At 48.5% G+C, this 15,017-nt stretch overlaps 1 protein-coding gene across 5 annotated transcripts in view; it reads left to right on the top strand.

Moving 5' to 3' along the window:
• The window catches only part of KCTD10 (potassium channel tetramerization domain containing 10), a 29,054-nt gene that overhangs the window by 5,576 nt on the left and 8,461 nt on the right, over window positions 1-15,017 (top strand). For 2 of the 5 annotated variants that reach the window (XM_025400807.1, XM_025400805.1), the window contains exons 2-5: window positions 2,171-2,384; window positions 11,035-11,204; window positions 13,766-13,852; window positions 14,162-14,214. In XM_025400807.1, the coding sequence (XP_025256592.1) occupies window positions 2,171-2,384; window positions 11,035-11,204; window positions 13,766-13,852; window positions 14,162-14,214 (524 nt within the window). Of the gene's footprint in view, window positions 1-2,170; window positions 2,385-7,006; window positions 7,113-11,034; window positions 11,205-13,762; window positions 13,853-14,161; window positions 14,215-15,017 lie in introns of those variants that run through there. The other 3 variants (XM_025400804.1, XM_025400806.1, XM_025400809.1) reach the window with 3 other exon arrangements.

The following is a 15,017-nucleotide window of genomic DNA, read 5'->3' as shown; positions in this document are numbered from 1 at the left end:
CTACACACTCCATTCATGATAAGTGTCCTATACAAGTATGGCATTAGAAAAAAATCCTTCATATCATATGTTTACTGTACTTTGACTTTACATGAAGTATACTTTATGTACTTTTTTGTCTGTTTCATGATAGGCAACTTCCAAAATGCTAGATCGTTTGCATTTTGGGGTAAATTTCCTTAACACATACCCTCACCCATGACCATAAGCCTTTTTTCCCCCCCTTTTGAGGTCTTCACAGTTTTTGGAAACTATTTCCATAAGCTACTCCTGTCATCCCATGGACAAAGGATGTTTCTGAGGGAGGCAGCTGGTCATAACTGTTAGTGTGAGGTCTCTGGGGGCTGATTTCAGAGGACAGCTACAAGGGAAGGTGGCTGCTTCCTCTGGACCGCTTTTGTGTGTGGCATCGGGCAGCAAGACCCCAGGTGAGCTAAGCCTGAGCTTTTGCAAACGTACTTTCTTGTGACTTTTCTTGATGAAAAAGAAACTGTTTCTTTCCAGGAGGCTGTTCTTTCTCTGTTTCACTCTGCAAGGCCCTGACCTGGCAGGTGATATCCAGGCCACTGTTGGGTGCCATGGAGGTGGGGAGAGTTGGCCAGAAGAGTTGGATAACCTTGAATTGAATATCGTCTGTGACTGTTGCGTTGCCTCTGCTGTTGCAGGCTGCCATCCTTTACTCCCCGTCCCGTTTACAGAAATAATGCTTGTGTTTTACCAGTTATAATCGTAGTACCCATTCATATAATTTGGAAAAGCTAGACAATTCTTTTTCAGTTTCAGGGAATGGTTCAAAAAAGTTACGTGCTGTCAGTGCCCTGCAGCCAATAACCACGAGGAGCATACCTGTGGTCAAGCAAAGCTGGGTTTATTTCCTTGTTGCGTTGGGGGAGAACTGTGGGACATCTCAGAGAAGGTCTGGGCTTGTGTTGGGTGATTTGAGAGAGAGTGTTCAGAGAAGTGGGGCTTTGCTCTGTGTTGGATGCTGCTGGGAAGCAGGGCTAATTCTGTGATTGGGTCTCAGTGATTCCTGACTTGAAAGCAGGAAGAATGGAAAGAGGCTAAACCTCTCATTGGTAAAGCAGTGGCTGTAACTCGTATTAGCCAGGATAGGGGATCTTTGGTCATTTTTGTATTTTGGATAATGTTTCTGTTTTTGTCTATGTTCAGACATGATTGAATGGTCCTGTTTTTGTCTTGTCGCAAGGTCACAGAGTGGCCTTGTCTGATGGTGATGTGCTGTGAGAAACTGTTGATGTTCAATGGGAATGGTCAGGCCAGCCGTGGGGGCCTACCCCAGATTCAGCAAAGATTCTGCCCACCCTTGCACATCTCCAGCTCTACAATTTTACCTGTTCATTTCAGACATGTTTTCTCTGAGTTCACATGTGCCGGATACCAGTCTCATTTTCCAGGCCTGCATAAATCAGCCACTGTATCCATTTCTTTGAGATGTGCCAGAGAGTCGGCCATGCTATCAGGGAGATTGTAGTGGGATCTTGCTCTTTTGGGCCGCACTAGTCTAGGAAGTCTAATTTTGCAATAACTGGGTTCCAAAAGTTTCCATGTCTGCTGTTTAGTCCTCAGAAACACCTTCTCCCCACAGGAAGTGATAGGAGTGTGAGCTGGAATCCCATTCAACTTCATAAAAGCTTATTTCATCTGTGATGCAGCTGAAAGATGACACTTAGCTATTCGGTGATACATGGCAATAATTAAATGTAAAGAGACCTGGGCAGTGCTTTAGGCTGCTTTAGGGTGCAGCCAGGGTGTTCATGTATACAGGTGCTAGGCAGAAAGGAGGTACTTATAACATAAGAGTTAGTGGCACACTTATGCCTGCAGGGTCGGCAGGCAAGGTCAGTGTATGAGGCTATCTGGGTGGGTTTTGGGACAAACTCGGGGATTCATGGCCCTCTCTAGGGGGCATCCAATACCCCAGCTCCCACCAGTTGTTCCCCTGCTAGCCCAGTTGGCCTCTGATTTTAAGAGAAGCCAGAAGTCCAGATTTTTCTGTGCGCGCTCCTTAGTTGTCCACATTAGAAGCAAACTTTTAAATGCTGTGTATGCGTGGCCCAAGCAAAACACATCTGGAGGCCAGATTGAATCCGCAGGCTGAAAGCAGTCAACCAGGCCTGATGTCATGACCCTGTGTCCTCTCTACTGGCAGGAAGAGATGTCAGGAGAAAGTGTGGTGAGCTCAGCGGTGCCAGCGGCTGCTACCCGCACCACTTCCTTCAAGGGCACGAGCCCCAGCTCCAAATACGTGAAGCTGAACGTGGGTGGAGCCCTCTACTATACCACCATGCAGACACTGACCAAGCAGGACACCATGCTGAAGGCCATGTTCAGCGGACGCATGGAAGTGCTCACCGACAGTGAAGGTAAGCTCACCTGCCACGTGCCTGCCCCTGGCCGTGCGTTATGTGGTCCAGGAGAGCTTCCCTGAGGAAGTGACATTTAAGTTGAGACCTGAAGATGTGTAGAAGGCAGCTTGGTCAGGGACTCCCACCATTTTGACTTCGTTGATGATTTGCTGTGTTACTTTGAGAAAGTCACTTCCTCACCCAGGCCTTAGCTTGCTTGTCTCTGCCATGCTTGTATGACTTCAGAGTGAAACTCAAGCCTGGGGGAGAGAGAGGTGTCTTCCCTGGACCCTTGTCCTCCCAAGATGGGGTCTTGACAAAGACTCACTGACCTGGGTTTGAGCCCCAGCTCCCCAGTTAGTATCTGGTGATCCTAGCCAAGTGGCAGAACCTTTTGGTCTCATTTTCTTCCTCTGGTGAAATGGGCATGACAGTACCTGCCCCATGGGGCCATTGGCACATAGTAAGTGTTCATCCATATATAGTCAATGCATGTGTGTATATGTGTATGTGAATATATATACATAAATAGATACACGCACACACGTTTTTCTTGTGGAAAGTCGTGTTAGTAAAAGGCAAAGAATCGGCTGGGCATGGTGGCTCACACCTGTAATCCTAGAACTTTGGGAGGCCGAGGTGGGCAGATCACGAGGTCAGGAGATCAAGACCATCCTGGCTAACATGCTGAAACTCCGTCTTTACTAAAAATAAAAGAATTAGCCGGGCGTGGTGGCGGACACCTGTAGTCCCAGCTACTGGGGAGGCTGAGGCAGGAGAATGGTGTGAACCCAGGAGGCGGAGCTTTCAGTGAGCTGAGGTCACACCACTGCACTCCAGCCTGGGCAACAGAGCAAGACTCCATCTCAAAAAAAAGAAAAAGGCAATGCATCATTTAGAGGGGTCTTTCATAACTACTTCCTACCCACCTGGAACCATCAAAGAGCCCCTGGCAACGGGGCTCCATCCTTACCTGGCTGGGTTTACCGGCAGGTCACATGAGGTTTAAAAATAGCTCCATCCTTCATTCCTTGGCCTGCGATTGCTTAAGGCCAGGCCAGGGTACAGCCTGGCTTGACCTTGACCCTGCTTTCCTGTTTCTGAGACTGGCCTTCTATGCTGCTGCCCCACCTTTCCAGGGACATTGACTTGGGAGGGTGAGTGAGTTTTCACATAAGTGAGTGGGACTAGGGAACCCAAGCCTGGTGTCCCCCAGTTCATTCTCCAATCCTAAGAGAGCCGAAGCTTGGGCTGCCCACTGGTGAGGGCATTTCTCTCTGTGTCCTGGGGAAGACCAGGGTGTGGGGCTGGAGGTTCTGCTTCCCGTGAACTCTGGTTTCTGTTCAGGCAGCAGTGAACTGAGGTTGGAGCCCCAGAGCTGCCATCTCACATTTAGCTTTTTATGAGTGGGAGGATCCCCTCTGCTGTGCCACACCCCACGTGGCCCCAGAGTATCTGTGGAAATCAAGACAATAGCACCCCAGCTGCTGGAGGAAGCAGGCGTTTTCTGAGAACCAGGATTGTTGTGGTTTTTCTTGTACCCTACCCAGTCTCTGGAGGGGCTCCGGAAAGGCTGCTGAGTTGCCTCGAAAGCTGAGTGGACGCCTCTTCTCCTCAAAAGGCCTCGCCTTGGTGGCCTGATGCCATATCAAAAAAGAAACGGACTCCTCAGTCCGCCTGTCCCCAACGGGACAGAACATGCGGGTGGTACTGGCAGGACTGCTCACCTTCTCAGTGCCTGCCATGAGATGTTTTTCGCCTGGTGCTGCCTGGAAAACCCAGGTTCTCGGGGGACACAGTGTCATTTTTGACACTGCAAACTGTGGCTTGTTTCATGTCACTGGAGCTCAGCCCCTGCTTCATATGATTATGAAAAGCTCATGGTATGGCACTTTATGGGGCATTCTTTTTTTTTTTTTTTTTGAGACAGGGTCTTGCTCTGTCACCCAGGCTGAAGTGCAGTAGTGCCATCATAGCTCACTGCAGCCTCCATCTCCTGGGCTCAAGCAATCCTCCCACCTCAGCCTCCTGTGTAACTGGGACTACAGGCATGCACCACCAAACCCAGCTAATTTTTTAGAATTTTTTGTGGAGATAGGGCCTCATTATGTTGTCCAGGCTGGCCTTGAACTCCTGGGCTTAAGCTATCCTCCTACCTCAGCCTCCCAAAGTGTTGGGGTTACAGCCGTGAGCCACCACATGTGGCCAGTGGGTTTTGTTTCATTTAATCCTCACCATAACCATTCCAGGGGTGGATACTGTTGTTACCATTCCAAGTGAGGAGTCCCCATCTCAGAGGTGAAATGCTTTTTCAAAAGCTGGTGGGACTAGAAAAGGTGAAGCTGCTGAACCCAGGACTTGCTGGCTTTTACTGCCTGCTGTGCATGGCTAGATGTGGGCCTGGTCCCAGGCCAGATCGTTTGAGTGTGGCATCCTTACAATTTAACTGCTGGCTTTGTGCTAAAGCCCTCTGGTGGGGGCCCTCGTGAAGGCCTGGGATAGTAGGCTGAGTATCTGGCCTTCTAGCCGTTTTCTGTGCCTGGCAGAGCGATCCTGTTGGTCCTTGGAGACAGCAATGCACAGCCTGACCCATGGCCTGCAGGTTGCCTCAAATGCACCCTTGGGTCTACAAATTGGGATAGACTCCCTGCATCTTGCAGCTCTATCCTGGCCTACAGGCTGGAAGCCTGTCAGTTGCAATGAAGTTTGCTACAAATAGGCAGAAATGCCAAGTGCAGCTCAGCCAGGCAGTGAAGCCAGCACTACAGCTTGCTGGTTAAAGGACAAGGGCTTTGAAGGTTCTGAACAGGGGATGTGTCATGTTGCCTAAGAAAGTGATTGCTTCGGGAGAGGGGACCTGGCATCCAGCATGGGGGAAATAGTCTCCTTTTTGCTCCGGACCCTTCTACCTGTTTGAGTTTTGTACTGTGTGCAGGTAACTCCTAAACCAAGAAGAACTTGGGTGTTGATGTTAGCCAGGCCTGGGTTAAGTCCTGGTTCTGCTGCATGTCACAGTCACACTCAACATTTATGGAGCCCTGTCTACATGTTGTGCTAATTTTGGCCTATTTGTCATTTACTGGTCATATGACATTGGACAAGTGGCTTTTTCTCTGAAGCTCTTTCCTCCTTCCCCACTTATGAATGAAAATGCTTTGCAGAGTTGGGGATTGAGTGAGGACATGAGAAAGCACTTGCCACAGGGCCTGAGATGTTGGGAGAACTCAGTAAATGGGAACTGTCAATTATGGCTTTTGTTCTGAGAGTAAATGTTGGGGGGATGAGTGTTGCTGAGGGGCTACAGAGAAGCAGGTCTTAGCAGCATGTCAGGAGAGGCTGCCTGCCTTGTCCTTCAGGGGTGAGCATGCTGCAGTTCCACACTACCCCCATGGGATGGCTTTTCTGAGAAGACGAGGACGCTGCGGCAGTGAGCACGCCCTTCCCAGACTCTTCCCGGAAAGGTTCAGTTCCCACAGTGCTAGAATTTTCACCTGACTCGTCAGCGTCACCATTGGTTCACAGATTTAGGTAGTGCCTTTCACAATGCATCTGTTCAGCATTTGCCTGTAGTGTTTGTTTCATCCCTGGTTGCTTGGCACGATACTTCCCCCCATTGTATGTTTTCTGATGTCTTGCTAATGTATTTTGGAATGAGTGTGTAGCCTAGATTGAAGAGTCATTCATTTTGTGATTGCACCTCCCCTAGAAATCAGTCTGATCAATGGGAAAACTGCAGTTCCTGAGGGCTTCCCTGAGATCTCCAGCCCTTCTGCCTTCCATGACGATGCTCTTTTGTAAAATTCCGAAGTTTCTCAGAGCTTTTAAGTTGTGAATAATACAACAAACTCATCTGTGCCACCAGGCTCAGTCCATGCATAAAGTATGACCTGTACCTGTGGGGCCCCTCTGTACCTTCTCTGTTTGTCCCTCTCCCTTCCAAAGGTAAGCATTTGGGGTCACTAGGTGTATCTCAAGCTTGGCTACAGAGTGAGTCACCTGAGGAGGTCAGTACTGGTGCCTGGGTCCCAGCCAGGGTGTGGCCTGGGCAGTAGGACTTTGAAGAGCTGTCTGGGTGATTCTAGTGTGCAACCAGCGTTGAGAACCACAGGTGTCGATCTTTCCAGGTATCACTCTTACTATAGCTGTGCGTGTCCCTAAACAAGGCGCTATTGGTGTGCTTTTAAACGTGATGTCAATGGTGCTGTACAGTTTGTATCTGTTTTGCTTTTGCTTATGTAGCATTATGCTTGTGAGATCAATCCACAACTAAATAGCTCTCGTTCACACATTTCCTGGTGGTAGAGTGTCCATTCTAGAAGCATACAGCCACTGCCGGAGCCACATTCTGTTGATGATCATGTAGAGGGTTTGCGGTGTTCACTGCTAGGAATGTGAACATCCTTGAACACTTTCCCTGAGCATGGGAGTTGCTCTGTGTGATGCTGCTCAGCTTTTGCCACATCATGGCACATGTAGACGATCATATTTTCACTTTGGCAGATGCGGGGCTCTGGACTCCCTAGACCCCACCCAGCCATCTCAGGGGCTGTGGCTTTAAGATCTTACCCACGGTTGGGAGCTCAGCCCTAGAGTTTATTCCCGGGAGGGGAATTGGGACAGCACCTTCTACTCCCTTAGATACTGCAGGAGTCCCTTCTGGAGTGGTTATGGCAACTTCTACTCCCTGCAGAAGTCTGGTTTTGCCAACCCTTGGCACTGTCCAACCTTTTAATTATTGCAAATCTGGTGAGTATGATATGGTACCTTGTTTTATTCAGTATTTCCTAATGTCTGGTACGTTGAGCATGTTTTTATGCTTATTGGTCTTTTGAGTTTAATCTTTTAACTGCTTGATTGCGTCTTGTTTACACATTTGTGTTTTTCTTTTCTTATTACTTTGTAGAAGTTCATATTCTGGATCCTATTTCTTTGGGGTCTGCTGCAGACATCTCCCAGTCTGACTTGTCTGAGCTTTTTTAATGGGGCTTTTTGATACCTCAAAGTTTAAATTGCTTTTTTACACTTAGGTCCTTGATCCACCTCAGTGATGCCCACCCAGTGGGTGATTTTTTGGGACATTTAGCAAATGTCCAGAGACAGTTTTGGTTGTCCCATCTTGGGGATGGTGGTCCTCCTGGCATCGAGTGAGTAGAGGCCAGGGATGCAACTAAATACCCTACAATGTACGGGGCGGCCTCTCACAACTAAGAATTATCTGGTCCAAAATGTCAGAGTGCCCAGGTTGGAGATGCTGCCCTAGGGATTCTGATCAGGTATGAGGCAGGTTCCTAGAATCTGAATTTTTCACAAGTACCTTGGGTGGCATTTATGATCAGGGGTGTTTGCAAAGCACAAAAGTATAAAGTATAAATACCTTAGGATGGCGAAGAGGTCAGTGAAGGTTCTCTGGAGGTGGTGGGGGAAGGGAAAGGAGAGGTCAGACATCCAGGGAGAGAGGAAGCACATCGTATGCTCGCGGGGTGGGGAGGAGGGGAGCCTAGTGGCCCAATCCCCCTGACCCCCAGAGCAGCCTTCTCTTCCTTTGGGTCACTGAAAGCAACACCAACTCCGTCCTGGGGGCTGGAACTTGCTGCCTCTGGATGCTGCTGCTCTGCTTCCAGCCATAATCATGAGAGATGAGATTGTCAAAGACCCATAGCTGCTTTTGAGTGCTGTTGGTAGACCCAGCATTGTGCTGTGTGCCTTCTGTACGTTCTTTCATCGTATTTTTATCTCAACCCTGTGAGATCGTTTGTAGAAGAGAAAATTGCTAGACAGAGGTAAAATGAAGCACCAGTGTCATCCAGCAAGAAGGTATCAGAGCTGGGTTTCCAACACTTAACTGCTGTGCTGTGCTGAGGACATCCTGGAGCCCAAGTCCAGTGCTGCCCAGTGTGGTCCCGGTCAGTTCTGCTCTCCAGCCTTGCCTAATGGGTCGTGGGATGACAGGCTGCCCTGAGTTGGCCAGCCTTCCTAAATAGCCCTCGTGCCCCGTGGCAGCAGGAGAGAGACCCCCCACATGCGAGGAGCTGCTTGACTTCCATTTGCCTTTCTACATGCTAGGCATTTGAGCTGACTTTCAAAGGGATCACTTCCTGCTTTGAAAGCAACCACAGTATCTTAAAGTCAAAATGCTGATTGAAACCTCCTGGAGAGTGTGCCTGGCTCCCTTGCCCTTATTTGTCCAAAGTATGATTCCTTCGCCACAAGCATTTCCTGACGGCATTCTTGAGCCGGAGCCCAGTGTCACGGTCTGCCTGTTCGTTTATGGGAACTCTGGGCTGTCATAATTGGATGGGCCCTGGGTCTTCCAAGCAGCTGAGTTCTACAGGCATCAAAGGCAGAGCGTGGAAGCTTCCTCCGCTGCGCAGCTGAGTTGAATTCTATTTATCTTTTCAATTCTGGTTAAAGGAGTTTTCCTATGAGTGCCTTACTTTTTCTTTGTGGTCTAGTCCTGCCGCCTCTGCTTGGGAATGGCGCTGAACCTCTCTGAGCCTCTGTTTTATCCGTGGAAAATGCAAGGGAATGAGCTCCCCTCAAAAAAGAACTGGTGGAAAGGTAATACAGTCTTTCGGCTTGTCAGCCTTCTGAGAGAAACGTACTTGGTGTAGGCAGCACAGAGGCCTCAAGCTGGTAGACTGCAGGCCCAGTTCACCTGCAGATGTGTTTTGTTTGCCTCGTGGTGGGTTGATGACAGTTTTGTTTTGTTTTAATTAGTTACCATCCTTTAAAAATCAGGGAATTCACAGAAAAATCTGCGTTTCTGGCATTGCATAGAACATCAGAGCTCACAGTTCTTGGGCCCACATTCCTGCCTGGCCACTCTTGGCTGGAGTGGGAAGAGCCTGCCCCTCTTGGGGGCAGGGCAAATGCTGTCCTGTCAGCCCCAGCCTCAGCCCCGCCCAGCTGCACTCATGTGTGCTGCTTACTGGCCCCGGAGGCATCTGGGTTGCATAAGATATTAATTCCGTATTTTGTTGTCTCAGATGTAGAAAGAAGTGGGGTGGGATCACATTTGGAAGTCATTATCAGGGTGATGTGATTTACTATGCCTGGGAAGGCCTCTTTCTTCCCTGAAACCAGGAGTTGACTCAGGGCTACACATTTGTATTGCATTTCCCCCAAGTTGGGGTATTCTTCCCACCTACTCAGGAAATTGGAACAGTGTGGAAGTAGGAAGTGGAAGCCGCTGGAGGGCTGAGACCGTTCCTTTAAGAAAATGCCCAGGAACTTTAGGCTGAGCTGTTTCATCAGGGGAACCTGGAAACGGCCCTATTATCAACTTTCCTGGCAAATGATGCAAAGAATACCAAACTGTGCCCTAAAACCATGAGAGGGCACTTGGCAGGGACTGGACTTGCCAGGTTAAGGGGTAGGGGAAATCAGGCCGACTTATGACTTTGGATTGTGAAAAAGATGCGTTTGCTGCTGTCAATTTTGCTGGCCTCTGCCACTGATCCAAGGCCCAGGATCAGTAGGGCCCAATCTGAGGAGGATGTGGAGCAGGGCACAGTGTTGTTAGGAGTGGAAATGCTGGCCCTTCTCCCAAAGTAAGGAGGAAGGTGGGAGCATAAAGTGACCGATTCCTACTGAAGCCTCCTCACGGCACAGGCATTTTCCACCTGTAATGCAGGGCAGGAGCCATGGGGACACCCCTCGCCTGAGGTCGCCCTGCTTGTCAGAAGGCCTCGACTTCACCCTCTCATCAGTCTGGCTTCTTTTTAGAGGCTCACATTTGCTGTTGGGAGATACTTGGTCTTTACTCCATTCCTGCCTCCCTTTTTGGTACTTCCTCCTCCTAGGCTCCAGTCCTGTCTTCTCCAAATACTACTCCCAGAGACACTGCATTTCAGTAGAGGGGTTCTGAAAACCCTTAGGATCTCTAGTGGAGGAATGTCGGCTCAGTGACAAGATTAGAAAGGACATTGAGCAGCAGAATAGGGAGTTTTCCTGGCCCCCACCCCCAAGAATGTTTCACAGTGCCTGGATTTGGTCAGCAGTTGGGACCTTTTTCCATATCCAATAAAAGCTGGTTCTGTCTCCCCGTGTTGACCGAGCTGCTTGAGGGTGGGGTCTGTCTTGGTCATTCAGTAGCCACTAAGTGCTTGTTGCAGGAAGTTGTGGAATAGGACTTCCTGTGTTGGTGCTGGTCAGTGTCTGGGGCTCAGCCTTGGGAGCCAAAGGTCACAGTCTGCAAGGGTGAGGCTTGTGCATTCTTAGAAATGGCTCTGTTACGTGACAGTTTGAGGGAAGCTTTGTAGAAAGAGGAAGTAGCTATTTTTTACCCCAGAAGTCTTTCTTCTGTCCTTGGGATGCGGCCATTTGGACCTGTTTTACCCAGGTGTGGTACACGAGCCCCTCTTGGATGTCCTTGTCTAAGGGATATTTGAGGGTACTTCAGAAGTGTACTTTTGGGCCTCAAGAGTTGGGATGTACAACAGAGCCTCAGATCAGGGTTACCTGGGGTTGTGGCCGTGTCAGCAGGGCCTGGAGGCTGTGGGGGCCTCCTCAGCCCTTACTCGACAGGTGGGCAGGTGAGGCTGCCACTCTCCAGGCAGTCCCACTCTCCGCTGGGAGGCAGAGGGAGCTGAGAGACACCCCAGTTCAGCTCAGGTTCTCCCACGAGAGGAGGGCCCACGTAACCAGCCCCTGCCTCCTCCCCCTGCAGGCTGGATCCTCATTGACCGCTGTGGGAAGCACTTCGGTACGATACTCAACTACCTGCGAGATGGGGCGGTGCCTTTACCCGAGAGCCGCCGGGAGATCGAGGAGCTGCTAGCAGAAGCCAAGTACTACCTGGTCCAAGGCCTGGTGGAAGAGTGCCAGGCGGCCCTACAAGTAGGCATCACCCTTTCTTCCCATATGGGCGGAGAGGCACCAAGCCTACCTGCCTTCCTCATTTTCCCTGTCTGCAAAACGGGGGCGGTTTCTGTCTGACTGAGATGTTGTGAGAGTTAATGAGTTTGCCCTGGAGCCCGATTCCTTCAGTCAGTGATCCCTGGGAGGCCTCCCTGGAACAGCAGGCCACCTACTGTCTCAGTCCTTGCAGCCCCCATGCTGTTGGATCTTCTCATGTGTACATCTCAACCCTTCAGCAGCGAACCCCGCTGTGTAAAACTTGGTCAGTGTTCGGGACCAATCTTAGGGTTACTCTAGTCCCAAAAGTCATTGTTGGGAGCTCAGCATAATCTCTACAGACAGACACCCCTCACTCCTTAGCTGGACAGAGCAGGACCATTGGCGTCAGGTCTGGTGACAGTAAAATCCCACAAAACCAAAATTCTTCTGGACATAGCCAACACCCCTTTATTTCAAACAAAGTTACAATGTGGCAGAGCATCAGAAGCGTCCCTTTGGGTTGTCTGGGTTGTCATAGGAATCTGGTCTGTGTGCATGAGGCCCTTGTTTGGGCCTCCCCAACACCACATGTCTGTGTCTGGCCCCGCACCGGACCAGTACCTTTAACGCTGCACACCACCTCTACTCTGAGAGTCTGAACTCACTGTAGATCTAACTGAATGTTGCAGCATTTACTTTTTTATTGTTACTACGCTGTTAAAAGTGATGCACATGCATCTTTCAAGAAGTCAAATAGTGCTGCAAGGTTAACATCAAAAACACCACCATACCCCCTCCTACTCTCCTTCACCCCTGCAGTAACCTCTGTGAATTCTTTCAGCAGTTTTTTCTGTTCACATTTATGTTTCCACATAATTCGCCTGTGCTGCTCTTTATTGAATTCTCAGTTTTTGACATTATCTACTGGCATGACTATAGAAAACTAGAATTTAACTCACGCACTGCCCCTACCTCCACCCCCACCAAGCTTAGGCATACTCTTCCTTCTCCCATTCTCCTGGTACATTTCATCACAGTTCTGGCTAAATTCAGAGTTTACATCATGACGCATAAATATGGCTGACAGTTAAGCCACAGAGTGTACAATGATTATTTTCTTTCTTCTGTAACTGTAAGTTTGCCAGAGTTAGGGATTGCCTCATTGTTTTGTTCGCTTGATTTTCTAAATATATGTTCCTACTTCAGCCCCATGTTCTCAGCGGTCTCATACTGGTGTGTTCAGACACATCAGAAGTTCTGTTTCATCTTTGTCTTGGAGACATGCCCCTGGGTCTTGTTTCTATTAGTCTGAGGTTAGACCTCCAGGACTGACCTCCTAATTCTTTCCTCTTAGTGTCTCTGGCTTTATCCTTTTGTTCTACTTGCTCAGAAGTTTTATTTTTTCACCTTTATATTTTCAACCCTTCTATCAAAATTTTCATTTCTGCTATCGTCTTTCTAACTTCTAAGAGCCTTTTCTTGCTCTCCGAATGCCCTGCTTTCCACAGCGTGCTGGTCTTGAGGCCGTATCTGCTCTCATCTGTCCGATAATACTATTTGTTTTCTTTCTTCTGCCTTCATTATCTGACTCCTCCTCTTTTCCTCTCTTTGTTTTGGTTTTGCTGTCATGTTTAGGAGGCTTTTCACATGTAATCTGATGATGCTTGGCTGTCTGTTGAAAGAATGAGACTCTGAAAGCTTGTTTGTGCATGTATGATCCTTGTCCACTGGGCTGCATTGTGGTGATAAGGCAGACTTTTTCAGCGGGACCCCCCAGCTATCAGAATCTGTAAGCCATTTTGAGGGACAGATGGTGTTCCTGAAGAGCAATCCTCTACTGTCCTCCTGCTGATGGGTCTAGGCCTGGCCGGCTGCCTTTGGGGATCTGGAAGGGGAAGGAGCTGGGGTTGCTGGTCACTTAGTGTGATGTTCACTTCTCCCCCCGTTTTCAGAATCGCAGCTCAGTCCTGTCCTCTGCTGTGCAAACCACTGCAGGAAAGTTGCCCTTTCTTCTGCCTGCGTGGGGACAGAGATGGATTTGGGGATCTTCCCAGTGCTTCCGCCCACTGGTTTCAGCTTTCCCCCTCTCCTTGGTTAACGCTCACCTGTGACCTTTCCAGCCTCAAGTTTTTGACTTTTTTTTTTTTTCCTGGTCTGCTGACCTCACTTCTCCCATTCTTTTTCCCTTCATGGGTTTATACTTTTTTTTATTCCTCTGCAGCCATCGTAGTGGGGTTTTAGAAGCTTTTGATTAAATCACGTTTCAGCTGCTACGACGAGGGTTGATTTTTGAGTGGCTTCCTGGGCTGTGGAAAATGGTCGTCATTGTTAATACTTACTCAGCATCCTGGCCTATAATGGTCATAGCCAAAGAGCAGACTTACTGGGAAATCGAACTCCCTGTCTCTGTCATCTAGTTCATTGGTGGTAAGAATCCTCCTCTCTTCCCAGCCATGACTGCCCCATCTCCCCTTGCCAGAGCCTGTCTGTCCAGCAGGTCAGCTTTAAAAATGCAGTGCTAGGCAGGCCTCCTAGGCTGAAAGCATGTTTTGTTCCAGCAGAACAAAGATACTTATGAGCCTTTCTGCAAGGTCCCTGTGATCACCTCATCCAAGGAAGAACAAAAACTTATAGCGACTTCAAATAAGGTATGTTGGAGGCACCCTTGTGGAATTTCTTTTGCTACCAGAAATGATGGAGGTTCTTCTGAATAACTTTTGAAATAAAAACATGTGTAATTGCCTGAGTGAGGCCTGAGAATGGGTTCACAATGGGAAGCTACAGGTCATCTTTTGTCCTCTGCTATTGGGTCATGCGGTCCCCCTCTCCAGCCACCAAGCTATGCTTGTCTGCCTCTTCTGCTGCAGCGCAGGGCCCCAGCCCTATGGGAAGCCAGTAGTTCATTGCACCTGCCTGCCAAATAATTCTTCGTCTTCTTCTTTTAAAACAACTCACAGCCGGCCGTGAAGTTGCTGTACAACAGAAGTAACAACAAATACTCATATACCAGGTAAGGCGTCAGCTGGGAAAGAGCTCCATTTACTAGGAAAACCTCCACTCACACCAGCCAGACCCAGCTCCTCTTTGTACCTTCAGATGAGGATGACCCCTCTGTACCTCTCTGCCTGGATAGATAAGTAGACAGATGGATACAGGAGTATAACTCTGAGCTATAATTCACACATATCATAAAAGTCATCTTTCTAGAGTGCACAGTTTTTATTATATTCACAATATGTGGTTTTTAGTATATTCACACGTTGTGAGGCCATCACCACTATCTAATTTTAGAACTTTTTCACTGCCTGAAAAGAAACCCTCTATTCATTAGCAGTCACTCTCCATTTTCCCTCAGCCATTGCCTCCCCAACCCCACAGCCCTAGGTAACCACTAATCTGTTTTCTGTCTTAATGAATTTGCCTGCTCTGGACATTTTTGTGTGAATGGAATTGCATAATATGTAGCCTTTTATGACCAGATTCCTTCACTCAGCATAGTGAGATTACCTAAGAGGTTTTCAGGGTTTATCCATGTTATAGCATGAATCAATACTTCATTCTTTTTATGGCAGGATAATATTCCACAGTGTGGACCACATTTTCTTTACCCATTCATCAGTTGATGGACATCTGGGTTGTTTGCACTTTTTGGCTATTGTTTTAATACTGTTATGAACATTCATGCAGTCTTCGTGTGGACATACGTTTTTCATTTCTCTAGGAGCAGAATTGCTGGGTCATGTGGTAACTCTAGGTTTAATCATTCGAGGACCTGCCAAACTGTTTTCTAAAGTGGCTTCACCATTTTACATT

The sequence above is a fragment of the Theropithecus gelada genome, chromosome 11, assembly GCF_003255815.1.
Source record: "Theropithecus gelada isolate Dixy chromosome 11, Tgel_1.0, whole genome shotgun sequence".
NCBI lineage: Eukaryota > Metazoa > Chordata > Mammalia > Primates > Cercopithecidae > Theropithecus > Theropithecus gelada.
This window is presented reverse-complemented; position numbering and strand designations above follow the sequence as displayed.